The sequence below is a fragment of the Aythya marila genome (assembly GCF_965140915.1).
Source record: "Aythya marila genome assembly, chromosome: 3".
In the NCBI taxonomy this organism is placed as follows: domain Eukaryota; kingdom Metazoa; phylum Chordata; class Aves; order Anseriformes; family Anatidae; genus Aythya; species Aythya marila.
The window spans coordinates 16,275,447-16,303,292 of record NC_139044.1 but is presented as its reverse complement, the minus strand read 5'-3'; the positions used below and the strand labels follow the sequence as shown (position 1 = coordinate 16,303,292).

The window sequence follows — 27,846 nt, the reverse complement described above, 5'->3', positions numbered from 1 at the left end:
GACTGCTCAGCACTGTGGATTGAAGCCAGGCCTGATGCACATCAGGACAGTTGACATTATGCCTAATCTGTCACGTGCAAGCAGTTCTGCCCTGCCCTCCTTCACATTTACCAGAGTGGCATCTCTGGGCTCTTTATTTGATTTTACCATCTTTGCAAGAAGCAAATAAAAGAATCTGTGATGTGTGGCTGACACAAACACAAATCCTTCTAATGACCTCAGTGAGGCTGAACAATTTTAATCGATATTTTCCCTATTGAAAATTGATTGGGGAATTTGCTGTCATGTATGGCTGTAGTTTTGTGAAATACAAATACATCACGCATGTTTCTACACATGACAATGTGTGAAGTGTGGGTCAATTGTTCTATGCCCTTATCAATCTATTCCATGAAAACTTCATCTCAGTTTAAGGTGGCAATGCAGGTTTGACAGGACTTCGTGCACACTTCCAAAATCTCTGTAACAGTCACCATTCGACTGGCAAATTTATCTCCTGCTTCCCCAAATTGGAGCCATTCTTAAACAGTCACTGTCTCCCAGCAGCTCCCAGCCCTGATGGGTGCTGCATTTGCTTTCATGAAGCTCTGAATAAACAATAAATATAGATACACCTGACCTGAGAGTCAGAAGCATTTGATATGGCAATAAGAATGTTCCTGGCCAAATGCTTCAATAGCAATCAACTTAGCAGCAAATTGGCTTTATTCTTACCAAGAGGTGGCCATACATTTCTTTGGAAACTGGCTGTGGGGTTGAACAAAGTAATATTATTCCCTTACTGCCTCCTATAAAGCTGACAGAGAAATCAGGAAGCAAGATAGCATATGAAGGTGTGATGCTATTGATTAGCTTATGAAAAGAGTATTCTGATTTAGTAGAAAATTAAAAAGAAATATTTCTTCTATGTATTTGAAACAATCAAGTAAGTGTATAGACAAAGAGAATTATTAACTGTATGAATCTCCCCATATGCAGCTTACTGTGCCTAGGTGAAGCTGCAAATAATAATAATTGAAAAATGCTTTTCTTCTCCTCCTGAAATTTGCTGTCACCTTGAATTAGTATTCCTTGTGGTTACCGCTTGTCAAGCACTCAGCCAATAAATAAAACTGGTGGTGTAAACAAAGCTATGTGATCTGCAAGTTGAAGAAGGCTTGGAAAAGCCCTTTGGGGGTCTTTCATTTTCCTAGACAAACAGTTTTTCCTACCCACAAAACTCTAAGTTATCTGTATCAGCCTGCGTGGGAGAGCACTGACTTGGACAACAATTCACCTCTATTCTACAGATTTTAGTCCCATGAATCATTTCCAGTTCCGCTTTCCTGTTCCAGGCAGTGCTGTTGCCACTGATTTCCAGAAGGGAGGGGGTACTATCGAGAATACCCTGTGTTACTATTGTTATTGTTAAATCAAATGAGAGTAAGTTGAAAAACCTCTTGAATATCCTTCTGGAAGCCAACATTTAACAACTGGTATTGGAAAGAGAGACAAGTTTTTTTCCACATCCTGGGAAGCATTCAACACTAGTCTGCACCAGAAGCATGGTTGCTGAATGGACTGGACTTTGAGATCAAGCCAGAAGAGTAATTCCTACTTTCCTGTCACAGCCTCCTTCCTCCTGGGCCTGGAGAATGAGCCCAAAACCTTAAGAAGCATGTCTTGCTTTCGTTGGCTGCCTGCACGACTGAGACCCCCATGTGTCTCCGTCCCTGTCCCCATCCTCAGCTGCTCCTCACTTGATGGCTGGACATCCCCATTTAGACATGGGCTCACAATGCAAGGTCACCTCTACCAACCCGAAGCTGCTTCCTGAAGTGGCCAACCCCATTCATCTCTTAACAATTTACCTGAGCTTCCCTTTGTTTTGAAAGCTAAGTGTTGGTTTAGATCATGTGGAGCATTTTATTTTCTGTGCAATTGGGGAACTAACTAGCATTGTCAAAAAATAAGGGTCTTTACAAAGAAATATGTTGGTAGTTTGTACTTTGAACAGGATCACCTTTACTCCAATGGTACCACATTATAAACATGTAAACGAGTAAACCTGGTTTGGGACAACAGGAGATTGTGCTCCTTGAATGAACTAATAGACCTCTGGAAGTCTTTGCTAAAGTATGGTGTTTGTGTGCACGTTTTTATGGCTCAAAGAAAGTGGAAAAGTGCTTGAAGGAGAGGCCATTTGTTTACAGAGAGCCTTAATGCACCAGACTCAGGAAGTCCCCAAGCTGAACATAAGCAAAAGCTGGGAGAGCATGAGGGGGCAGAAGGATCACGTATGCTTGCACCATTCCTGCCTTCCCCTTGGTGCCTACTTATGGTCACGGATGGGTATGGAATAAGGGCAAGAGGGATCCTTGGTCAGCATCGGTGTGGCTGCTTTGTCGCCTCATTGGAGGCTCTCAGAGGAAGGGATGTAACCTCAGAAAAATGCACAGGAAGGAGCTACACTTTCCCAAAGTCCTGTCTCTGAAGAGGAGTTATCAAATTTCCTTGCTTAATGATTTAGTCTTCAAAATAGCAGAGTTTGGGGCAACACTGCTGTCATGTCATGTGAATCCTGGGCCGTATAAAGTGGTTTATTTGGGATTGGTTTGAGTGGATTCATATGGGTGAGTCCATACCAATGACTCAAACCTTTGGGTTTAGGAACAATGAATAAGATCAAAAATATTTTTTAAAAATATTCAACTTACTTTTTTGTTTAAACATTAAGTAAATACTTCATCTTAATTAGAAGTGATCTTTCACAGTTAAAGCATGGCAGAATTACATATTGGTGTTACGTGCACTTACACATCTATGAATGAAGATCTTCACAAAAGCCTAATCCTAATATCATCATAAGTTTACTAAAGTACAATATTTCTTTAGGTTAGAAGTTAAACAAAATAAATTTGGCTTAACTTATCTTCTATGGGTTACCCCAGTAAGAAAATGAAACCCTCAGTAAAGAGTAGCAATTTCTATTCTTTATTCCAACCCATTGGAACTCCAAAATCCAAACTGCAGTAAAGGGAGGAGAAACAGCAACATGGTTTCACATAACCTTATAGACACCAATAGAATAGCTTTTATTTGTGCTACTTGATGATCTAGCTCTGTGTTTCTGGATCAGTTCTGACCAAGACACTAGTTCAGAGAGAAATCAATTCTTGTCCATCATGAGAATTAATTCATTAAAACTTGCATTGCTCTCAGGGAGAACTGATATTAGGTATACTAATGTAACATTACCATAACAAAATTATTTTAATTTTATTTCATTTCTCACCACTTCATTTTGCTGAAGAAAATGGACCCACTGCCTGGAAGCCTCAGGATTCTGCTTGTAAGGACACAGAGAAAGAGGTGCTGGTGGAGGAGCCAAGGGAATGTGTGGGAGAGAAAAGCTCCACAGCATCCTCCTGCTGCTCACACGCAACCCCTTCTGCACCTGCACTGCCGCAGGAAAGGCTTGACTCGGGGAGGACCCTGAAGGAAGTTTTGGCTAAAGGATGACTTCCACACTTGGAATAGTGCAGCTCTCTGGGAAGCACTGATGTCTGGACCACGGAGGGCCCCCGGGCATGTTCTGGTCTCCCTAGTGCCTTTTGTAGGACTTGTGTGTTACCTCCAGGTGTGCCGGAGGCTTTTGTTGTCCAGACGCAGGTTTTGGCCGAAGCAACAGCCAAGGCAGCTGTGATGATTAGAGGCCTCGTGCTCTCTGGAGGAACAGGAGCAATGCAGTTTTGTTGATGCAGCATCTTTTGTATATATATTAAACAGAAATAGATGGATTTTCAGCTGTGGAAGAAGCTATCAACATTCCTGAACTTACAAGCCCTCAGGACAGCTGGAATCAGGTCCAGAGATCCCTGCCAGCTGTTCCACAGATGTGCCTGTCCAATCTCTCCAAGAAGGCCACTATCCTACAGTAATGTACATGAATAAAAAAGGATGTTGCCTTTAAACCAGAATGGTGACACCTGACATTGGAGCTTTTGTATCAGATCCTGTTGAATTCTAACTCTCCAAATATAAATGTAAAATATCTATGATGATAAAGAACAATGATCTACGAAAGAGGATTTCTCAGTGGGGCTGCTTTACAACCTCTCATCCCCTGAGTCTATACAAATATCCAGGATTGCCCCATCCCAGGTGCAGAATCCAGCACTTGCTCTCGTTAAACTTAGAGTTGTTCATGCTTGCCCAGTCTTCTAATTTGTAAAGATCTCTCTGTAAGGGCTCTCTACACTTGAGGGAGTCAACCACTCAGCATTAAAGAGAACTAGCCCTGAAATACCCTGGGGGAACCCCACTAGTGACTGGACACCAGTCCAGCCAGAGGTAACCCTTTTTACTACAACCCTTTCAGCCCGACCCAGCCAATTGTTCACCCATCTTACTATGCGTTTGTCTAACTGTATGCTGGATATTTTGTCCAGAAGGATACAGTGAGAAACAGCATTGAAAGCTTTGCTGAAATCCAAAAAGATTGCATCAACTGGCTTCCTTTGGCCAACTAGGTGGATGACCTTGTCATCAATGGAAATTAAGTTAATTAAGCAGGACTGTGCCTTTGTGAACCCATGTTGGCTAAGACCAATGACTGCCTTGTCTTTCAAGTGTTTTTCAATAACTCCCAGAATAGGCTTCTCCATAATTTTACCAGGCACTGAAGTGAGACCAGCAGGCCTGTAATTACCAGGGCCTTCTTTCTTACCCTTCTTGAAAGCTGGAAAAATGTTTGCCAGCTTCCAGTCAACTGGAGCCTTTCCAGATTCCCCAGACCTCTAAAAAATAATTGAGAGAAGTCTGTTGATGACATCAGCCAGCTCTTTGAGCACCCTGGAAGGAATCTCCTTGGGCCCCACAGACATATGTGCATCCAGGTGGTGCAGCAAATCCCACACAAGTTCATAGTCAGCTGGGAGTTTATTGTTTCCCTGATTATGGTCCTCCAGCTCAGGGCTGTGGGAGGCCCAGGGCCCTACATATTTCCCCCTTTTGTTGGGCTCCATGCACACATATAATAATGTACATTTATATTCAGCATTTATACATGTATATAATCTTAGATTTAAACTAGAATATATACAGAAATACATATTCAGATATGTACAAAATATATGTCTGTGTACATAATACATACATGTATATATACATACAATGACTTAAACCTTCAAAAGAATTAAAAAAAATGGTACGTGGAGTACAATCGGTAACTTACAGTGTTTCTGAATGCCCTATATGAGGATGTCCCCAAACATGTAGGACAGCCCATCATCTCATGAAAACCAGATTTGATATTTTGAGTGGCATGCAGAGAAAATCTTGCTCAGTGATTAAAGAGCTGTAAACTGTATGCTATAACCAATTGCTGTAACCAATGCTATATGCAAATGCGTAAATTGTTAAGTATAATGTTCAGTGATGAGTGTTTTGATTACGGTCATTTTAGCAAATTTTGATATATGGTTGGAGTAAGATTGGAGGAATGTTAGTTCTATCTTAGATCATCTCAAACCTTGACTCATGTGGGAGATCAGGACATCTTTTTGTTTTTGAGGTATTAGTTTACTATCTTTTTTTCTGCTGTGCCCAAGCAAATCCGTTAGCACCAATGGAAGTTAAAAAGAACCACTGGATACTCTCTATATTTTATCAATGTAAAAAGCTGTGTGGGTTCAGCTAATTTCAGATATCTACCCCACATAAGAGGAAGGGTTTCTGAAAGCAGCATCAGCTTACAAAATGCAAGACTGAACAGCTCCAGTCAACACAGCCAACTTAGTGTGATGATGAGCTCATAAGTGAATCTCACACAATTTTCTGCTGATTCTCTCCATTGCATGTTCAATATGCTCTGTGGCCAGTTAACAAAATACAGAGTTGAAGGACCATCTCTGCTCTTCTACCAACATTCTGTGTTGCTGAAAAGAAAGCGAACAATAATAACTTGGGGAGAAAGAAGGAAGAAGGTCACTGCAATTTTCCCCATGTTGCTGGATGGGGAATATGGCTGAAAAAGCAACTGTGGTAGTGAAGACTGCTGTAGGACAAGAGGCTGGAGCTGCAGAAGCTAGAGGTGAGTGCATGAACAGGAGGGAAATGAGGTGTGAGATTCACATCAGCAGTATGTCTGGCACAGCTGGAGACAAAGCCAAGCTTGTTTTTCATGTTCAGGGCTCCAGAGAACCTCTCTTTCAAACTGTTGATTCACTTTGGTACAAACTTTGAAGTATTTCTTTTGTTACCAGGGTTGGACTAAGTGTGCAGAGTAAGATTAAGTAACATTCCTGATTTCCTGTTCTTTGGATCTTTGACTAAAATCAGCCTTGGGCAGTGATCAAGACCCTTTCTGGTTGTTTGTGGACAAACACGTGACACCTCATGGAATTGCTTTGTGTCCTCTCCACATGCAGCACACCTACCATTGTAGCTGCTTTTTAACAGTTTGTAAATTTGCACTCACATCTTGAAACATACTTGGGACGCTTCTGTCCCCTGCTCATACTTGGATGCCATTGTGATATGTGTCTGTAAGGTACTATGCTGCATGTGTCTGTGCTGCATGGGGACCTGCTAGCCCTGCACAAGCTGTGCCAAGTGTCAAAACTGCCCAGCTGAAGAGATGGAGATGCTACTCAAGCACCACAAGAGCCATTCCCCAGCTCAGTGTATTAGCCTGTGTAGAAGCCTGTACCCTACTAGTCCCAAAGGATGGCACAAGTACCTCAGATACCCAGCAAATCCATGACAACAGGTTTAATGCCAGCAAGCTAGCTGTTGGTGCTTTGATAGTGAATTGGTTTCAAACCTTGATGATCCATGATTGATGGGTTTTGTGAATGTGCCTAAAAGGCCTGGCTTCAAAAGAAAAGGCTTCCTCTACTCAACCAGAGCCATTAATAGTATCAGGTTTGCTGGCCACGATAGTATAAGAATATATCAACCAAACAAAATGCTATGTAATCATTACGATGCTCTTAATCAACTGGAAGGCGCCTTCCTGAATGCCACAGAGGAATGCACCAGCTGGTGCTGAATAGTCTTTCTTCTCTGCAAATAAAGCAGTAATCAACAGGACATCTGAGTCCAAGCTTATTTTCCAGGGCCTCATTCATCTCCTGCTCTTACTCATGAGATTATATTCAGTGCCATTACACTGAAAAGATTAAGTTTTATTCCACAGCCAGGAGTTTCAGCACAGTTGATCCTTCAGCCCAGCACATCCTACCCAGGCAATGAAAGAGTGAGTAATTTTTTGTTTAGAGAATAAAGATAACTTTCAGTTACTCTTTTCTCCCATGCCTTTTATACCCTGCATGATGGCAAGGTCGCAGGTTGGTACTTTTATCTGCTTGGTATGTCTTCATTTCATTTCTACACACCAGCTGTTCAGCCACTGTTAGCAGGAGACATGCCAGCCCACAGACACGTGGTGATAAGGATTTCAAAGTTTGTTAGCTGAAAAAAAGTTTAGACAAAATGTGGCTTTGGCTGTCAGAGACAGTAGAACAACCAGACACAAGTTCTTTGGCAAATATTTTTCTAATAATTCCAGACAGAGAACCTATTTAAAATCTTTGACTGGAACAGGGTGTGAATCTTCCATTTCAGTGCTGGAATATCATCTATGTGAGGGTGACTTTTCTTAGCTTGCTTGAAAAATTTGTCAACAATTGGTTTGCACACATGAAATAGCCATTGTTATTTGTTTTGTACGAGGACCACACACCTTGAGCTTCTCTTGTATGAAGGGAATTTCAAGCAACTTTGTGCATGAAATTCAGACAAATGGTAACTTCCTTGCAGAACTAGGTTGCAATACTGTAATTATCAATACACCTCAACCCCTGTGTGCCCTAGACAGACAGAATCAGGAACTCAGTGATGCTCTTATCATAACATGAAGTCACTGAAACCAATAACCTGGATTGTCTGGGTCACTGCTTTGATACCAGTGATGGCATAACTACACAGCTATCTCTTGATTTGGAAAGAAATTTATTGACATGATTGACAATACTGACAGCAACTGACATGAAAGGGCTGCATCATGTATAAAATATGCAAGAAATCTGCAGTCCTGCTTACCCCATCCACAATCTGACTTCTGTGCAAAAGATGACAATCAGAGAGCATCTCTTAACGGAGTCCTACCTGCAACAGCTCTGGGAAGCTTGTGTTTTCCTCTTGATCTTGGACTCACCATTAGGAAGGCGTCACCACAGGCTCACTGGCCTGTCTAAAGCAAGTCCAAAACTGTCTGACAGCAGAACAACAGATCTGTGCTCTTCCTAATTCAGCCAAAAACATAAGAGCAGAATGAAAACAGATCTCTTTGGCAGTTATTTCAGAGATGCTGAACCCCAGCCCACCACTGTGCAATGATGAGATACTGTTCACTTCCAGTCGCTCCCTGTATCAGCCCCCCTATATATTAGAGGAGCTGATAAGAACCAGCTGCCTTGGACAGTGTTTTGAAGCTAAGCACTTGGAAATGCTTGAAGATATTTGGATTAAAGGTAGGCCAAATAAAAGATTATATGAGTAGTAAAGCTTATGATGTGCAGTAAGGCTAGGTGTAGCTTCTTCCCCCAACCCCCCAGCTTTAAATCAAAACTTTTATTTTGAATAGTAATGTAAAAACATAAAACCTTTGTTACTGAGAGGCACCATAATGAGCATCGAAATCAAAACAAAATACTTTCAGTTAAAAATATTCTGGCTCTCTTTAAACTGCAGAATGCTTAGTCAGGTATTATACCCAGATGAGTACTTGAACTATTGCCATCTGCCTTAAAACTTTAAGTATAAAAATGAACCACAAATAAATTCATTTCCAATAGTGCAGAATACATGGACGCAAACTGAAAGCCAATTGTTAAACAAGCAAGTGCTCTCCTAATTGTAACAAAAAGTGAGCGTGATAATACAAGGTGAAAATAAACAGAAAGCAAACAGAACACACCATTGATTGAGTCCTTCATTATCTTTAGCTTTTAATGGAGGAACCTGTGTGTGTGTGTCATTGCTCTTATCTCACTATAGGCAGTAGGCACACACTGTAAAAATCAGTCCCTTCATTTTCTGCTTGAAAAGATCATTGTAAAAAAAAAAAAAAAAAAAGTGTCAGGGAGTGGAGGTCATGCTGATTTATTGGCAATTAAACCTGCAGGATGTCTGCACTCCTTTCAAAACAAAGTATCTCTGGGTAATTCAGCCTGCCAGATTACATAATGGGCTATCTCCTAAAATGCATGAATCTTTTTGTTTGTGCACAACAGAAACAATTGACTTGGTCTTATTTAGGAAATTGCTACTATTTTCTGTAAGGTATTTGTATTACCCATGAAGAGAGGGAGGTAAGTTATTTCTTAAAAATGCAAGATTCTCTCCAATAGTAAAAGTTATGTTTTTATTCCTTACATTGTTGAGAATATAAAGTCTAGAGATAAGCTTCCTCCTGCTTAAGTGAAAATAGATGACTCTGCTAAATATATAGTCCAAACACTAAGGGAGACTATATTTGCTTTACTCGAAGTTTGATTTACCAATTCTTGAGCAGCTACATCAGCATGGGCTTTCAAACCAGGCTGCTTTGGCATAGCCCGTTTGTCATGCTTTTCTAGCTGTATCATTTAGAAGTCTGTAAAATGTCTCCCTTAAGTGGCATAGCTGAACTGACAAAATTTTCACTATTCTGTTTTGGCAGAACCATCTCAAACAGGTTTGGGCTTCCGTAAATACCGAGATAGCATACCAAAAAAACAAATGCAAGTATTCCCACCCAAAGTGGTTCCCAGCATACCAATAATGTCAAGGTCTTTCTAACATAGATAAATTATTAGCTCTGTAAGCAGTTTTGGATATCCAATATTCTAGAGTTTCAGTGTTTTAGTGGTGATCCAACGTGTGTATGTTGGTTCTCAGACGTGCAGCGTGCAGTGCAGCAGGGATACCACAGTCAGAAACCAGCTCTGAATATCTTTCTAATCAGTATGGAAAAATTGGTTCTGACCAACCAGATTTAAACAAGAACCTCAAGGCTGAGTCCCAGTTAGGACATAGCAGGAGATGAGAGAGAGAAAAGAGAGCAGGCAGCAGGACTGAGGAAGAAGAAATGGTAAAAATCATGCACTGCACAGGAAGCCTCATGGCTTTGCCTAGGGGGAGGAGAGAGCTCACATGCTGGGCTGGTGGTAGGAGGGAGCAAACCGGGAGATGTTCACAGACAAAAACTGCAGGCAGGATGTTGCCATGCAGGAGCTGAGTAGACAGGCATGCTAACCTGAAGAAGTAATAAGTCTTTCTGAAGCCATCATTTCAAACAAGTTATCAAAGCAAATCTGAGATGCTGTTTGTAACCAGAAGTCCTGGAGGAAGCAGTGTCAAAACAGAGCTGGGGCAGCTCTGTTTTTTGCGATATCTCTTTCTGGGCCTTCGGCCAGATCACTACACTTTGCTAGCAGATCAGCCTTGTGCTGGATGCAGTCTGGCCCTGGTCCTGCCTTGGTCCCTGTCCTTCAGAGGACAGATCAGTGGCTGCCTGGTTTGGGGAGGAGGTGCCTTCATGGCTCTGAGTGGCATGGGTCAGGTCTGGCTGATGCACTCATGGCACAACCCTGTTGTGCCCCTCTGCCCTTGTCTGCTCCTCCCCAGAGAGGCTGACTGCAATTTATGAGAGGCAGATTGCATCTTCCCAGTGGGTTCTCCAAATAATATCCTCCATGAAACAGGTCTGGATGGTGGTCTGCACAGGGAAAGCCTTAGCCCAGGATACCTGGGCTATAAAGACATCTACCATCAACAAAATAGAAGTTCTGAAGATACTGACCCTAACGTGGAAGAGGTGGAAAGGTTTATTTTCTGCCCAGAAGAAAAAAAGAAAAAAACAAACAACGTGAGCTATAAGTGCCCTGAAGAGAATTCGCCTCTGGCAAGAACTGGTGCAAGAGCCTGGAAAGGGAGAGATAGCAGTGAGAGTTTTTGGCCTTGGCAATGCAGGCAGGACTTGTCCTTGAGTGGGCAGTGCCTCCAAGGCCAGCTGGAGCAGGGCCAGCAGGCATCAGCAGCCTCTGCTGAGTCTGCATTGGCTTTGTGCAGAAGGTGACACGAGAACAAGGTAGGGTGGAGGGCACCTCCTGCCACCTCCTCAGCACCTACCCCAACTGTCCGTTTTCCCCTTGCCTCCTGCAGCCACCTCTGGTGGAGTTTTGGGGACTGAAAGTATCACTGGGTGAACACCCTGAGCATCTGTGTGAAGTCCAGTGGTGTAGCACAGTAAGTAATGTCTGCCCTGCCTATTTTAAAGGCCTGTTTTGGGAAATAGCACCGTGTTTATTATATATAAAAGCTCTGCTTTTCTTGGTTGCTGTTTTGCTATAGGTTTTCTTCAGTACCACTTGTTCTTTGCTAGTGTGTGGTAGAAATCCAAGATGTTCTGGAGTCCTTGTGACAGTGCTGGGGGAGCAAAAGGGAGTCCAGGGCAGTGTGAAAGAGTGATTTAATCTCTCCAATCCTAAAATTTCAGAACAAGCAGCTTTCAAGGATTTTGCACAAAGCAGCCTGGCAGTTCAGCCTCTGTGTGGTGGCTCTCCAGCTTCTCATGGGTAAGCGAAGGAGTGGCAGGATGACACAGGTGGCTTTGTCTCTGATGTGGCTGCTCTCAGCCCTCTGCCATCTGCTCCCTCTTGCTCTCAGAAATTGCCCATAGGATTTAGCAGGCAAACTGTATCATTGTAGTGAAGCAGGGATGAAACTCAGCACTCACACCAAGCCAGGAGATGAGCACGCATTCCTCCACCCTCCTGTACCCTGTGCCAGCTTTGATGATACCCACAGAAAATGCTGGGCCTTCGACGAGACCTGGGGCAGTTTTGGGTGCTCCAACACTGCACAGATGAGCTGCTGCAGAATTGCAACTACTCACAGAACCATGGGATCACAGAATCACAGGCACTTCTAGAATATGGTGAGTTGGGATGAATATCAGACAAGGCCGAAAATTGAAGCCTTTCTGAGAATTGTCCTGCACCTTCTCCTGTCCCCCTTCTCAGATCCACTGCTGCATCACTTGTCATTTCACAGGCAGCAAAAGAACAAAGCTGACTCTAGTTGTTGTTGGAGTTTAACCAGGTGGCACAGAAGGTGCTCCAGAAAGCCTTAAAGCTTGCTTATTGCCTTTACTGGATTTTCTACAGCATAGTATAGCTTAAAGCCAGAGAAATCCCTCATGTACGCACGTCCGTGGGGACATGGGGAAGATAAAGATGATGTCTTTTGGAAGGCGCAGAAGCATTTTATTGTATTTGAAGTGTTATGCCACACCATTGTTTAAATAAAATGCCCATTCAAAGTCCAAGGCTTTATATTTTGCTCATTTCCTTGAGGTGGCACTCACTTCAGTTCAGGACGCTTTCGGTTTATAACTTTTTTTTTTTCTTTGTGTTTGCATTTTTTTCTTTCACTAAAATGCAAAAAAAAGTGAGAAGGCACCGGTTCCTACTGAACTCAGACTATATTTTTAAAGAGTAAATGGAAAATTTGTGGGCAGCTCTGCTCTAAATGTCAGGGTGTAAACATAGTCAACTACTGGGTGAGAATGGATGCTACCCTCAGTGGCTGGTGGTGGAGCTTTCATGGAAAATACATTGAAGTCTGACAGATATTTTATTCAAAAAGCCCTCTTTGAGGGGGTCAAGGAGCTGGGCAAAAGGCAAGCCGACACACCCTGGCTTCAACAGGCAAATAGTGCTGGGCAGAGGAACAAAAGAAAGCGTGTGGTGGGGCAGGCGAGCTTGCCAGAGCAGCGGTGGTGCAAGCGCTGCCTGCTCTGCAAATGCAGCCACAGCACCCAGGGCTGCCACGAGAAACACAGTGACCTTGTGTAAAGGCAGTGCCTTTCGGAGCAGTAAACCACAGGACGTGCTTTCTGGCCGAGCGTGTTTGCTCTGCTGAACTTTTAAAAATGTGCAGGTATTGTAGCCTGCATGACATCAGGTGGGGGCACAGCAGTGTGCAGAAATATTGGTGAAGATTGATTCAGCTATAAACTGGCGGATCATCCAGGCAGTAGCTGCTTGATTTAAACGACCACATCAATAATGGCTAGGGATTTATTCAGGCCCTCAGCTTGGGACCCCCTTTGATCTGAACTAGGTAAGGTTTGGTAGCTACCAAGGCAAGACACAGCACATAGTTTTTGGAGATAGAGGACCAGTAATATAGGTAAAAGAGACCACGACAGGCAAAGTGTTGTTGGTACCTGCGGTGCTCATTCTGTTTTTAATGGCTGGGGAATTGCCTTGAACCTTGGACGTCCTTAGTAATACATAAGTGCACCTCCATTTTCCACCAAGAGGGTGGAAAGGCTCTGGATAACATCTGAAGCTGAAAAAAATAAATACAAAAAAAAAAAAAAAAAAAAAAAAAGAGAAAACAAGGCAACTTGAATGCTGTTTCTGGACGTGGCCATGCCTTACAGTGCAATGGGATGAACCCGTATGTGGACTGAGCCTCTCTGCATCTGGATTTAGTTTACGTTTGGGAGAAAGGTCTGTCTGTGGTATCATGTGCCTGAGTCATCCTCACTCTAAAATAATAATAATAATAAAAAAGGTTGTTCTCTGAATGGCAAACAATTTCAAAATAAATACATATGTGTGGTTCCAGCTAATGTGGAGTGGGGGAATAGGGGAATTCCCTTGAAACACTTACACTTCCCCATTCTCCCTTGCAAAAGAAATGACTGCAGTGCATCAGGGGCAGGCAGAGGCAGTGTCCTGCAGCCAGCAAGGAAGCCTTAGAAAGCTGAACAAACTTTTTTTGTGGTGGCAGATGGGTGCAAAAGAAAACTTCTTCCCGCTGCCTGTGAATGATTTCCCAGCTCCTATTACTACGCTGTAAACCTCTAAGTGCGCCGAGCAAGCAGCCAAGTGCTCGCCCTGCCAGGCTCAGACCCAAAGGCACGGGCGAGCACAATGCGGGGCAAGGCAGAGCAAACATGGCAGCGTGCGGACTTGTGCTGCCGGGATCCTTCTTGTGTGTCAAGTTGACACAAGGGAAGAAAAAAATAAAAGAGGCAGATTTAATCTCTGGGGAAAGCAAGCTGCCCAGGAAACTTTCTCCGGGCGGCCGCTGGCTCGGGGGCAGGGCTAGGGCCGGGGAGCCTCGACGGGAACCGGGCTCCCCCCCCCGCCCAGGGCCGGGCTCCCTGACGGGGCTCGGAGGCTGGGGCGGGCCGGGGCCGGGCCGGGCCGTGCCGGGGCGGGGCGGGAGGCGGCGGAGGGGTGGCGGCCGGGCCCGGTTGCCATGGGGAGGCGGGGAGGGAGGCGCCGCCGCCGCAGCTGCTGCTCCCTGACACATCCCCCGCTGCCATATTGTGCCCGCGCTCCCGGCAGCGCGGCTTCATGACCGCGGTGAGTGAGCGGCCGCCTCCCTTCCCGTCTACCCGCCCGCGGTTGCTTTCTCCATTTTATTTAAAAGAACAAAATATATGTATATATATATATATATATATATTTATTATTTCGGGAGGGTCTGAGGGGGTTTCGGCTTCTCCTAGTAGGGAGGGCGCGGCGAAGAGGCTGCCGGGGGGGGCGGCGGGGACGCGTGGCCGGGCCGGGCGCCGCGCGGGGGCATAGGGGGGACAATGGGGCGGCGGCGGCGGGGCGCTGCGGGCACGGCTCGGCAGCACACGGCTCGGCTCGGCCGGGCTGGGCTGGGCTCGGCACCACACGGCTCGGCACGGCTCGGCCCGAAATGGCGCCCCGGCCCTCGGCGTGCGGCGGCGGGAGGAAGCGCTGCCCGGCAGCGCGAGGGGGCGGCTCCTCTTCCTCCCCTTCCTCCTCCTCCTCCTCCTCCTCCTCCTCCCGCACCCCCGGCTGTGCCCGCCTGGCCCCGGGGAGCCGGGCTCGTTAGCTGATGAGCGCTAATGAGGAGGCAGGCGGGCAGGCAGCCTGCCGGCTCGCCCCCCCCCCCCCCCCCCGAGCCTGCCTTCGGCCCGCCGAGCCGCGCCTCGCTCTTCCGTGTTTCCAGCATTATTTTTTTTTAAATATAAAATAAAATCCCGGAGCTGCTCGTTTGGTAGTTAGGGAGTGAAGCAAGCGGTACGCGCTGTAGGTTATCCTGCTGCGCGCGCGGCTTTGCCCAAATTGGTGGAAAGTTTCCCCAGGAATGCAGGTGGGTGCGCGGGGCGCTGCTGCGCGCTGGGGGGGTGCGGGAGGTGGGCTGGGGGCATCCTGCAGGGCAGGTGGAGGCTCTGGAAACCCTCTTGATAAGGAACTGACGGGGCTGGGAGCTGCTCCTGCTGGCTCACAGGCCCGGGGCTTTTACCTGCGTGAGGTGGAGCCTGGTGCTGGAGCACACCCGTGGCTGAGGAGCTGCATAATGTGTGTGTGGGTTACCTGAACGTGCGCCTGGTGTCTCAGTTTGTAGGGGGATCACACTTCTGCCCATAAAGATTTGGATTCTGTTAAAGCCCAAACAAAGAGGCAGGGCCCAGTAAGCGTATGTCCCTATTTCAGTGGTTAGCTAGGCTAGAGATGAACATATTCTGCAAAACCTGTTAAAAAAAAAATGCTAAGTCACATTTTACTTCAATGCTTTGAGGATAACTTGGTTAGGTTTGTGCCTAACCCATGGTTTGGCACAGATCAAGATAATTTTAAGAAATGTGGCAAGTGGTGTATACTCCAAATCTTGTTATGGGTGACTTAGATCCAAGTGGACTTGGGTAGTGGTTGGCTTGCAATGTACCATCATGTGAATCATTTCAATCAACTTCTGTTATGTTTTTGGATTTGGGGGTCTTGTGTTCTCCTAGAAACCCAGTGTGGCGATGAATCTGTGCAAGATAAATGAAGCTGGCACAGTCCTACATTGACAAAACTTGGAACAGCGTTGTGGTGTTGGTGCATGTTTGTTTTTGACAGGTGCCAGTTGACATTTCCCAAGCTCTACAGAAGGTAGCTGGACAAGGCAGCTTTGACTTGAAACCTGTACTGTGGCAATTAGCATGGCACAGAGCTTGAGCTAATGAACTTAAGTACCAGTATGTATTATTTTTAAACCAGGCATTATGGGGCTGCAGCAACATGGCTTCTGCTCAGGTCCAAGGCATGTCCAACTTCTTTGGACCTTGGGAATAGTTTTTGTATGCCTCAGTGCAAAGTGCTCGGCAGGATAATTCCCTTATGCTGCTTACGGAATAAGGTAGTGAGTTGTCATGATTTCTGTGCTCGTCTGTTCCCATGTTGCCTTCACCCCAGTGTAGGTGCTCAGCGTGTGGTCCATTCCTGCCACTTACGAAGGAAGGTAAGTCCCAGCCTCACCTCAGTTTTACCCACCTGTCCATTTTGTGTGGTACACCACACTGATATCCACACCACCTCAAGGACTGGGTCAGTGTGGGGATGGGTATGAGCAGCCAGAGTGGTCACAGGGGGAACTGCTTTTTCTGGCAGTTGTTGCTTACACTGGCCTAAAACTGTTGTCAAGCTGTGACTTGGCTTTTGGAGAAATACAAATGAGATGGGAATTCTAACACCATATGTTTGAGATACATAAAATGTGTAGGACTTCTCTGTGTTTTGTTTTGTTTCTTTTTAATGTGCCCATAAGCAGAGCTCTGATGCTCTACATCACATTTACGCTTGCAGAGTGTGGTGAGGATGCTATGTTCATTCAGGCTGCAGTGCTGCCTTTGGGAGCAGAGGGATTTGGGGGTTGGAGGCATTGGTCTTGCAGCATTCTGGGTGTGTGGTTCCAAGTGCTTTTGGGGGGATTCACTGGTATGAAACCTGGTCGATGTCTTTGTTGCCAGGATGAAGGTCTGACCCCTTCAGGTGCTGCAGGCCAAGCTGTACTGAAGGAGCTCTGTAGGTATTGCTTAGCCCTAAAGTGTTTTATTCCAAAAGGGACATCAACCAAGGAGTGTGCTGATTCAACAGCTCCAGCTGCCAAACGTTTGCTTCTTGAAGAGCTTTCCCATTTCCTCTGGGGAGTTCATGATGAAAGGTGCCAGCATTGCCAACAGCTATTGCAGTGTAGGAACATGCCAGTCCATTAAGGAACTAACAGATACAGGGATGTGTATTGGAACTGTCACACTAGAAGGATTGCCTGACAAGCCAGTGTAGCAGAAGCATCTCATTTTTTACCATCTTTACTAAAAACAGGCTCTGCCTGCTCAACTTAGTTGCCTTGAAGAACCATCACGTAGAGCGAAGGCCGACTCTTTCAGCCAACAAGATGACTTGGCACCTGAAGAGGCCATACAGGGATTAGCTCAAACTGACGAGAAAGTGGTATGGCTCTTGCGTGGAGATGTTGGTTCCCATAAAAACAGTGGCAGTTCTGATGCTGTTGCCACTAGGGTTGTAATTCTGCCTTCCTCCCAGCTGGACCATAACCTGTGAGGTTGCAGAACATGCGGGCATTGGAAGAGGGGGTGGTGTGCTCACCGCTGCTGTTGCTCTATGCCTCTTAGGCCATATCCTTCAATGGGATATTCTTACTGCACCATCAAGGTGCAAAATTAGCTGTGTGAAATACTGCCTTCCTTCACAGACCCTTCATCAAGGAGAAGCAGCCTTAGGCCTTTTGTCCCCGTAAGTGAAGGCTGTCAGCTGCAGCTTTTCACCTTTTAGCAGAGGTGTGAATTCTGCATGTTTTGTTCCATTTGGCTCCTTGAGTTTTCTTTTTGTTGTTCCACCCCCTCCCATGTAATGAGGTGCGTTATGGATAAGATCATGCCTGAGATGTCATGGTGTTGGTTGCAACCAGCCTCCTTTTTGGAGGGAAGTAGATAGAGTGAGGCAGTTGAGTCTGCCTCCTGTGCCTCCTGCTTGACAATTAGATGGTGTTGTGCAACTTCCTGTGCAGAAATTCTGCTGTCATCGGTGTTTTGTGACTCATGTAAACACGCTGTTTTGTCTGCTGACAAGTGTGCACTTGCAAACTGCAAACCTTGTCCAGGTCCCTGGTATCATGTATTCAAGGATTGGTTTCTGTCTTAGGTTTTGTGTGCTGCCTGCATGTCTTGTACCAGCTCTGGCAGCTTCCTTGACTCCCAGAGAAGACATCCGCAAGTAAAACAAGAAATGTCTGAGATGCTTCTATGCTGTCTCTGAAGGGACCTTTGCACATAATACATGTACATGTTTATCCATTCCCTGCCATATTGCACGTGCCTTCTCACTTGCTGATCTGAGCACATGTTGAGCGGTGATAAACTTTCTTTCTCCGCCTCCCTGTGCTGGGTAAAAGCACATACGGATACTCCAGGGCATTCGCAAAATACAGTTCAGGTAAGAGACAACTTACCCATTTAGTAATGAATTAGGTAGTGCAGAGGAAGTGCTGTCTGATGCTGGATGGCATCCCTGTGGCCTCTGGTACTTGTCTCTTTCCTGTAAAACGTTAGGGCTTCCGAAGCACAAGCACTGGTTCCCACTTGCACTGGAAAAGAGCTGTTGAGGGCCTGGAGGTAACTGGGAGGACTGGCTGTTGTGTGTAGGGTGGTTACCTGTGTTATCAGTGTTACAGGATGGTTACCTGAGTGCCAGTTTCATTTTAAGGGAAGCTTGCGATTTGTATGTATATCAGATGATTTATGCCAAAACTCAGCAATGTTGTTTTTACTTTTTTCTATTATGTTCAAATCTTTTTTTTTTTTTTTTTTCTTCTAAGTTCAACCTAGACTTCAAGTTCTCTGCTTTTCTTCAGAGGTTAGGGTATCTTAAGAGCTCCCTTATTAAATTAGCTACTGCTGCTGTAGAAATCTCTCCTTCTGTGCCCTCTGCAAGGATTTGAATATGAGTTGTGCTTGCTTTCACCCAGTTCCTGCTGACAGAAAGTCCCCATGTGGTTTGCTTGCCCCTGTGGTACCCCCGCTGGCTGTCCTACAGGAGGGCGGTTTAGTCCAAGCTGGGTACCACCGGTACCACCTCTTCTCTGGGACTTACCAAAGGAACAAGTTAGAAATGCGTTGCAGAGAGGCAGTGCTGTCCTTCCCCTCTGCTGGCACTGAGCACAGCCTGTCTGTGTCAGAGCTACTGGTTGGCATTGCTCAGTGTGCCTCAACAGCATCACTGGATACCTCTGACCCTGCTGGAGTGACCATGTTTTCCATCTATTAAGCATTGGATTGGGGGTACTCAGGTGCTTCTACTCCATCTTTATATTATTTCACTCATTTTCCACCAGGTGAGCGCCCCACCTGTGTATGCTGCATGAAATGCACTCGCTTTTTTGGGGATGGGGTGTGTGCTTCACAAAGTGGGACCTCATGTACTTCCAAGTCCTGCCTGAGGTAGAGAGACCATGCTTAGGGTTTTTTTTTTGTCGTCTTTTTTTTTTTTTTTTTTTTGGATCATTTTTAGTACGCTCTTGTCTTGCACTTTGTAGCTACTTGTAGTTTCCTGGTTAATGTGTGGTTGCTGTTTGCTTCCTTTTCAACAACCTGTTGCTGCACTGCATTGTGCTTGCATTCGGGACAAGTGTGTAGTCGCCTAAAAGATAATTACTGCCTGCGAAGATTGCTCGGTGACTGAAAAGCTCACACAAACTCAAACTGGGAGTGGGAGCTGGGAAGCTGGTTGCCAAACAGCAGGAGCAATTGCTCAACCCTCATCCTCTGGCCGGTGAGCCAAAATCCCTGGACCAGCAATCAGAAAATGTCACCTGGTGTAGGGATGTTGACCAGTCAAAGTACGAGCTCATTTGCTTTTGGACTCTTGGCTGTGCAGTCTGAGAAGTGTCGGATGTCAGCTGGTGCCTCAGTGACCTACCTGTTGGCACAGCTGCCTTTCCTCTGCAGTCAGAGAAACTTGCATCATCCGTCGGATTTCATCTGAAGGTGTGCCGGCAGCCCGCAGGGCTCTGTGTGACGACGAACTGGGTTGGCCCAGTTGTTCCAGCGTCTGATTGCTGTGGGGAAGAAAGGATCATCTTGTGCCCCAGCCATTGTTAGCAGAGGGATTCTTCTGGTGGAATTTTAATACAGAAAGTCAGATTCAACGGAGTTGGGAGTGCCTTAGTGCTTCTGAGGATGCCAGCAGGTGGTGTTCGTATATTTGGCCTGCATCAAGATACATTGATGCTAACAGCTGCTTTTGGGATATGGCTAAAAGGAAAATCAAGCAGCAGGGCAGAAGTTGGGCCTGTCCTGCACAGGGAGGGTTCCTGAAAAGCCCTCTCAAAATGTGTCTGGGCCTGACAACTGGGAGGAAAACCTGCACTTTGGTAACAGGGAAATAGCAATCTGCGAAAGCTCATCAATTACGAAGTCATAATGTGAAGGGTATTTTGTGTTAGGCGCTGATGGTGCTTGTAAATTAAATCTTGCGTAAGGGTCACTTCAGGTGAAGCTCGAGCGTGTTGGTTTTCAGTGGAAAATGAGAAATTCTGGTGCTTTAAGGCTGAAGAAGGCAGAAAAGTGATATGGAAAATATAACATTGTTTGCTAGTAGTAGTAAATTGTTACAGAAAGTAGCTGAAATGTAGCTAAAAGAATATTCACTTCTGGTTCAAGGGGACGGTAGAGAAACATGTAACAGTTATCATGAAAACAAAATCAGCATCAGCCCTACATGGCAATACACTTGCTCAAATGAGGCATTTCTGAACATAGCAGTGGCTCACGTCTGTGTGTGTTTTAGTTCATTTAGCAAGCAGTGTACTGAATTTAAGCAGCTTTGCTATTGGACATAAAGCACTTTTCCTGTTTAAAAACAAACAAAAAAACCACCAAGCTTTTCCACTTCCAGTGACACCCAAGTTCTCTTAAATGGTTTAGATTTCCCTGGTTTGTTTGTTTTTTGTTTTTTTTTTTTTCACTTCCCAGTTTCTCTGTTATACCTGGACTGCTTTCACATGCACGTTTTAAATCCGAGGCAGGAGGAACCGTGTCCCAAGCTGGCTGCAGCCCTTCACAGCGCGATTTCAGGCTCCTTGGAGGCAACCCTGAAGGACACAGTCCAAAGGCTCTGCGATGGATGAGGCCTGGAGGGCCCCATTGCCTGGGCCTATCTGAGTTTACATATCGTTTTCCTTCAAAATACTTATTTTAATCCCAAAAACGTGTGTGTGTGTATGTATATTTAATTAACAAACTTTTTAAATACAAATTAGATGTTGGATAAAATGTCTGTTTCCTTTCCTAGGCTATGATAAGGTTTTATGCCCTTCCCTTTTCAAATTATGCTGAGTGTATTTTAGCTTCTATTAATATCAGATCCTTTCATCAGTTGTTATTAGTTTCCTTTTTTTTTTTTTTTTTTTTTTTTTTTTTTTTTTTTTTTTTTTTTTTTTAAGCCCCTGCCCTTAATTAGATGAAAGGGTGTGGGAGGTTATTGACGTTAAAATGGGAGAAGCTTGGAACTGTTGCACCTGGAGCCCCTCTGTTTTCTTTTGCACACACTTTTGCCAGGAAGAAATGCAGAAGTTCACAGGTTCTCTGTGTGGCAGACTGACTCGAAGAGGCTAATAACCACCTGAAACAATCACCCTTCAGTTCTCCTGGCTTCCAAGGCAGGAGGAGGAGTGGGCAGGGTGCTGGCGCCCTGCTTTGCTGGGAGCACAGCTGCCCGGCCTGGAGCCCACGGATGCATGCAGTTGCATGCCAGGCTGCTGAAATCTGTCACCAAGAGGTAGTTTTGTCCTCAGGAGACCATAGTGCCGTAGTTGTCTTGGATACGTGACATCACACAGCATTGTAATCAAATATAGGCCTTTTGCAGCGCTTTGGAGACTTGACTCTGACCCCAGCCTGCGGAACAATGCTGTGAAGTGGAGAGGAGCCTGGAATAAAGGGGAGGAGGGAGGGGAGAAGGTTAAATCGATGGAAAAATGGGCTGGTGCCATGCTCTGAATGCTTGCAGCCATGTGAATGTGGTGCTTTTAACGTTTCCAGCTTTTTATCAATGGGTTTTCACTAGCCGGGCAGGGAGCTGCGTTACTTTTCCCCTTAACACAAAAAAAAGCCTCTCGTTGGTCCTTTACTGTGAGCGTGCTGGCTGGAAAGTGTATTGCAAACTTTGTGTGAGTGGTGACAGTCATTTATACGTGTGCTTGTGCCGTTTAACAACACAATGCACACACTGATGTGTTTAAGTCGGGACAACCCCTGGTGTAGCTGCATTTCCTATGAATGCAAGAGAATACGAAAAATCAATAGAAGACTTAATGCTGGTGTAGTTGCTTGCAAGCAAAAGCATGTGCTGGTATTTCTAAACACTCTCACAGAGCCCGTATATGTTTGCACAAACCTATGTAGGGACTGTACAAATACGCCTGTAACTCAGGCTGCGTGCCCTGAGCTTGTTGCACTGAGCGTGGTTCCAGTGCTGCTCTTATTTGACACCTTTAAAAGTATCTTCCCCTGCATAAAAATCATGCTCTGTTACTCAGTGCATGGTCTTTTTCTAACTCTAGAGGGAAATGACTGCACTGCTAGCAGTTTGCAGGTCTTCCCAAAGGCACTGCTAGCTGATGGGACCTGGTTGCTTGGTTAGTCCTACAGAAACAAAGGGGCAAGGCTAATTCCAGAGGGGGTCTTCCTGCCCTGGGGCGTGGGTGTGCTCAGAGATGCTCTGTAGCACCTTTCATCGCAGTGCAGGGTGGTGTCAGATGGGAAGTGAAGATGGGTCAAGCAGCAGCTCTGCTCACACAATAACACAGCACACAAAAAAAAAGTAGAATTTTGCTTTTTTTCTTCTTTTTATCAAGAGGTTGAATGCTTTTTCTCTGGGCTGTTGAGTCTAGGCAGAAAGAGCTCAGTTTGTGTGTTGCCTGCAGCAGCTGCGGTGATAAAGCAGTGGCTGCACGTGGTTACCTCCAGTACCGCTGCTTTGGGGAAGGGTCACCGTGGGACCGAGGTATCTGCTACTGCTTCCTCACTGGACTCTTCTGGAGCGGAGACTTCTTCAGCAAGGCACCTGTTGACAAAACTGTGCCTTGTGTTGTGCTTACTCTGGCTTTTGAGCCCTCACTTTCTATACCGAGTGCCTTTCAGCCCCCGACACCTCTCTCAAAGTGAGCTCTTGAGTTTGAAAGAAGATTGTCAAAACCATTTTGTTCTGTAAGTGCTTTTTTGTATTGACGTTTTTTGAGAGATATTCTCTGTGTTTGGAGCAGACAGATTTTCCTTGAACTTGGTGGCTGGCTTGCTGAGGATTTTCCAACCAGGAACTCATTGCTCGGAAAAGAAGCAGGCATCTCCCCCGCTGCTTGCTAAAAGCAGCTGTGACCCAGTAGTCGGTTTCTGGTGCACTGGTAATTAATTACCGGGCAGTGTGGGTTGGTTTCTTCAGCAACAGCACCGTGCACAGTGTCTCGTGACATTGAATATCCCCCTCAGGTACGTTGGGGTTTCTCTAAACCTGATTGCTACCTCAGTACACCTACAGCCTGAGTCTGCCCTGCTCCGTGGGTGGTGTGGGGAGCAGGACTTACCGGGACTTGGCACTGTTAGAAGGGAGCTCTGTTCCTGGCTTTCCCGGGCACTCTCAAGTGATATCAAAATCACCAGTGCTGGAAAGCAGGCTGCCTCTCTCATCTTCTTTCTGGTGCTTCCAAGCTTTTAGTCGAGCACCCTCAGTTGGCTTTGCAGCTTTTTAATCATCTTGTCCCAGAATCGTAGTAGTCCTCCGTATATAATTACATCGCAAAATAATGTGTACGTCCATTGCAGTGCTTTGTTTTTGAGGAGGAGATGTTTTGGCAGGCTTTGTTCTGAAGGTGCTCACCAGAATGGGTGCTTGAATGGGTTGGGATTTGGGTGCGTGATGCCCTTAGGCCTTGAATACTCCTGCTTTTTGTTGTGGGTGTTAATGGTAATGGCACCGCGCTGTACTCCTGTGCACGCACTGGCAGGGCGAAGCACCGAGCTGGTGTTCGTAGAGGTGTGTTTCAGGCTTCTGCCTTCGGAAGGCTGGGGGCTGAGTCCTGGCTCTGCTTGCAGGGCTGGGGCTGTCCCCATGGCAATAGCAGTGAGCTTCTGGGCGCTGGGGGTGCCAGCTGGAGAGGCTGGTGAGGGGCTGCCACCTGCCATCCTTCGGCAAGGAGAGGCTGGGGGACAGCAGGAGGAGAGGGGAACGGAGCTCATCTTGTCTCATCGGCAGAGCAGGTACTCAGAGGGGATTGTCCTGCCTGGCTTTTTCTGCCACAGGAGCAGTTGAAGAGGCAGGGAAGGTGTCAGTAAGAGAAAAAAGGAATGGAAGGTAAATTCCACGAGGTGGCCTTGCACACCCTTACCCTTGCCTTTCTGCTGGGTTTCTCTCATGGTTTGTATTGGTGCTGCTAATTCAGCTGGGGTGGGAGCACTGGAGAGCAAGTCCTGCTTCCCTCTAACCCTGTTTGCTTCAACCTTCCTAGCTGATAACGGAGAGAAACATTGGGAAATAATCTGAGGGTGCAATTGTACACAATCTACCATGATGTCTGCACCAGAGGGCTTCTTACATGCTCTTCTCTTCTTGTGAACTGCCCTCCGTGCTCTTACAGTGCTATTCCCACTGGATCATCCGTGTCCACAAACCCCTGCTTGCTCATAGCAGAGACGGGCAGCAAAGATGTTCTAAAACATGGCTTTTCATAATGCATTTATTGAGGGAAACATTGCATATTATTTACTATAAATATGTTGCTGTAAAGAATTTAAAGTAGAATATTAATTATTCTGATGGTCCTCTGCTAGCATATAACAGCACACAAACAAAAAGCATGTGGGTGCCACAATGCTGACCTAATTTGAAGGGCCAGGTTAAGTTAATGTTTCCCTTTTCTCTACACTTTGGAGTGTCTGGGCCATGTTTGCATTTTAAAACAGACTCTCTTGCCTCATGTTCAGGAAAGGAATAAATACAGTGACCTAAGTTTGTTTGTGTGCACATGGTTCTGATCTCCTGTGCTGACCGGAGACTGGCAAAGGGAAATTTCACGTGTTCTGAACCAAGTACTAAAATCAATACACAGCGAGCAGTGGAAGCTAGTACATAGATAGGTAAAGGGACACAGGACAAGGGAGTAATGTTGTCCCATGTAAGGAAAATGGTGAAACTTTGTGGCAGAATTTGGGTTTGTCTTACTTTATGGATTTTATCACTGTTCGTTTGTTTTTTATTTAAGGAAGGGTTGAAGAAGTAACATAGACATGTGTATAAATTGCTCTGTTTTAAAGCCAGCATCCACCAACTTAGGGGGAAAAGTAATTTGTAGAGAGCAATTTGAGCAGTTTGCTTTGTTTTATTTTTTTTTAATGACTGAGCTAATAGTTAATCATGCCTGTCCCTGCACATAAATTGAATTTTGGGGGATGGTTTCTAGCACTGTGTAAGTACAGATTTTGTTTTCTGGAGAAGGTGGAGTTGTTGGTCCACAGCATGCAAGGCAGATCACCTTTTTGGGGTTTGGATCTTTGATTTCTCCAGCTCACATAGCCCCCTGACATAAAGGGACTGGTAAGGTATCCCCTGAAAAAAAGGGGCAAGTAAGGAAAGCTTGGCAGTACCTGCATGAAAGACTACAGGCAGATGACGAGAAGAAATTGCTTATAGGAAACAATGCTTTTCTGGAGGAGGAGCAGATTCTGTGTCACCACATTGCACCTTGCTCTTGCGTTGCTCTCCTCCAACATAAAGAAAACAGACTAATCTATCCCCTTAGAGTATTTGTTCTTGAATTAGAACAACAAACAAACAAAATTGTATTAATAAGTCCATCTGAGAGTGGAGCACTTAACTAAAAATTGTCTAAATACTCTTATTGATGCGATAATTTCCATTGAAATCTTAGCAGCAGTAGACTTGCTCTGACAGTTTGCCCTCGTACGAGGCTGAGCGGGTCCTTGTCTCCATGTCCTCTGCAGGAGAAGATCCAAGTGCACAAAGCCACTTGTTCATGCAAATACTGCAAAAAAATGTAAGAAGACATCACTAATGTGCGTTGCACTGCCTGGTGAGATGACTTCTGCATCAGTAGCTGGAGAGCCTTACATTTATAGGAGGCTGGTATAGCCACGTGTGTAAAGTGATCTGTGCTTCTGATACAGCTGTGTTGGCCAAAGCTTTAGGTGCAGCGAGGCTGTGACATGGTTACATCAGCAGAAAAAAGCAGCTGTTAGCATAGCGGTTTGCTTGGTGGCTTGTTTTAAAGCTCTGCAGTGTGAGGGAGTGCCTAGGAATGACTGGGACTTGCAGGGGGTTGTACAGACGTAATTTGCACCAGGACCGCAAGTTGACTGTCTGCTATTTAAGATCTGCAACTTATTTTTTCCTCTCCAGGAATCAAAAGCAAGCACTTCTAAATAGGGTTAATTTACAATGTAATGAATATAATTAAAGACTTAATGTGAGAACAGAATGGTTTAGATCCTACCTGTTGAGGTCTCTTTCAGATGTTGACACCGATAGCTGTTATTTCGGTGTCCAAATTGAAATTTCAAGACAAGTAGAGCAGTTTCCAAGGGCTTACCGTGAGTTCTGGCTGTAAGCCGGGGGAGATAAAAGGGTTTACAAGAGGTTTTTGTTTTTTGTTTTTTTTAACCCTGTCTCTCCTCAGTGACCACAGCATGGGTCAGTATGGTGTCACATTTCCTTGGGAATTTTTCAGCTTGGGCTGACACTGAACGTGATTTTGAAGTTTTGCATTGATTTTTCTCCTCTGTTGCAGACCAATAAAGCTAAATGGGTCCAGTCACTGGAATGACTCCGGACAGGAAAGCTAAAACGCCAGGAGCAGAAAAAGCTGCAGGACTAAGGCAGGTCCACAGGATGGGAAGCTTGCCTGAAGCAGGAGATGCTGGGAGGCTCAAGGCCACGGTGGTGGACAGCGATTCAACTGATGACGAACTCACGAATTTGAACTGGCTGCACGAAAGTACTAATCTTCTCACAAACTTCAGCCTTGGAAGCGAGGGTCTTCCAATTGTTAGCCCTTTGTATGACATAGAGGGTGACAGCGTGCCATCCTTCTCGCCGTCCTGCTACCAGAACCCAGAGAAAAAATCATCGACTTCCAAACCCCCTTATTCCTTCAGCCTCCTCATCTATATGGCCATCGAGCACTCCCCCAACAAGAGCCTCCCAGTCAAAGAAATCTACAGCTGGATCCTGGAGCGCTTCCCCTACTTTGCCACAGCACCGACGGGGTGGAAGAACTCTGTCCGACACAACCTCTCCTTGAACAAATGTTTCCGAAAGGTGGAGAGAAGCCATGGCAAGGTGAGGCCTGGGGGGAGGGAGCTGAGTAGAGCTTGAAATTCATGAGGAAATTAAGAAAACCCTGTTATTTTCATGGACTCCCCTCCTCCCATGTGTGAAACAGTTGTATATTGAAATCCTTTAACACTTTACCTACGACCAGGGATAGTTTGGAAATACCACAAGTGTCCAAGTCACTTTTGTCATCCTGTATTTCTGTTTAGTATTAAGCTGGGTAGAGCTAACTGTGATGGATCCTTTACAAAGCTGGCTGACATGTTATTGTAAAGGGCCTTGTTTCTACTTACAATTTTGCTAGGCTATAATAGTCAGCTTGATGTTTTAGACATCTATTCTAGGATGTCTTGTGCCTTTTTTTTTTTTTCTTTAAAGGAACTCATTTGTTTGAGGATAAATTTAAAAAGCAAATAAAACAATCTTTTGCCTGTGCTAATTTTCTGAACTGGGTCATATAATGATGTTTGGAATTGACACGTGGTACCTTCACTGCTAGGGAGGATATAATCATTAGGGTACCTGCCAAAGCAGTCTATTGTTGGAGTAACTGTAGAAGTGTAAGCTCTGCAGAGCTCTCTGTGAGTTCAGCAGAGGTGCCAGCCTTGCAGTTGAAACTGGAGTTTGTACCTACAGC

At 45.4% G+C, this 27,846-nt stretch overlaps 1 protein-coding gene across 2 annotated transcripts in view; it reads left to right on the top strand.

Annotated features, from left to right (window-relative positions):
- Nucleotides 1-14,321: 14,321 nt before the first annotated feature.
- FOXN2 (forkhead box N2) overlaps nucleotides 14,322-27,846 on the top strand; it is a 31,813-nt gene continuing 18,288 nt past the window's right edge. The window contains exons 1-2 of one of the 2 annotated variants that reach the window (XM_082756542.1): nucleotides 14,322-14,411; nucleotides 26,665-27,215. In XM_082756542.1, the coding sequence (XP_082612668.1) occupies nucleotides 26,679-27,215 (537 nt within the window). In that variant the 5' untranslated portion in view covers nucleotides 14,322-14,411; nucleotides 26,665-26,678. Of the gene's footprint in view, nucleotides 14,412-15,092; nucleotides 15,175-26,664; nucleotides 27,216-27,846 lie in introns of those variants that run through there. The other variant, XM_082756541.1, reaches the window with a different exon arrangement.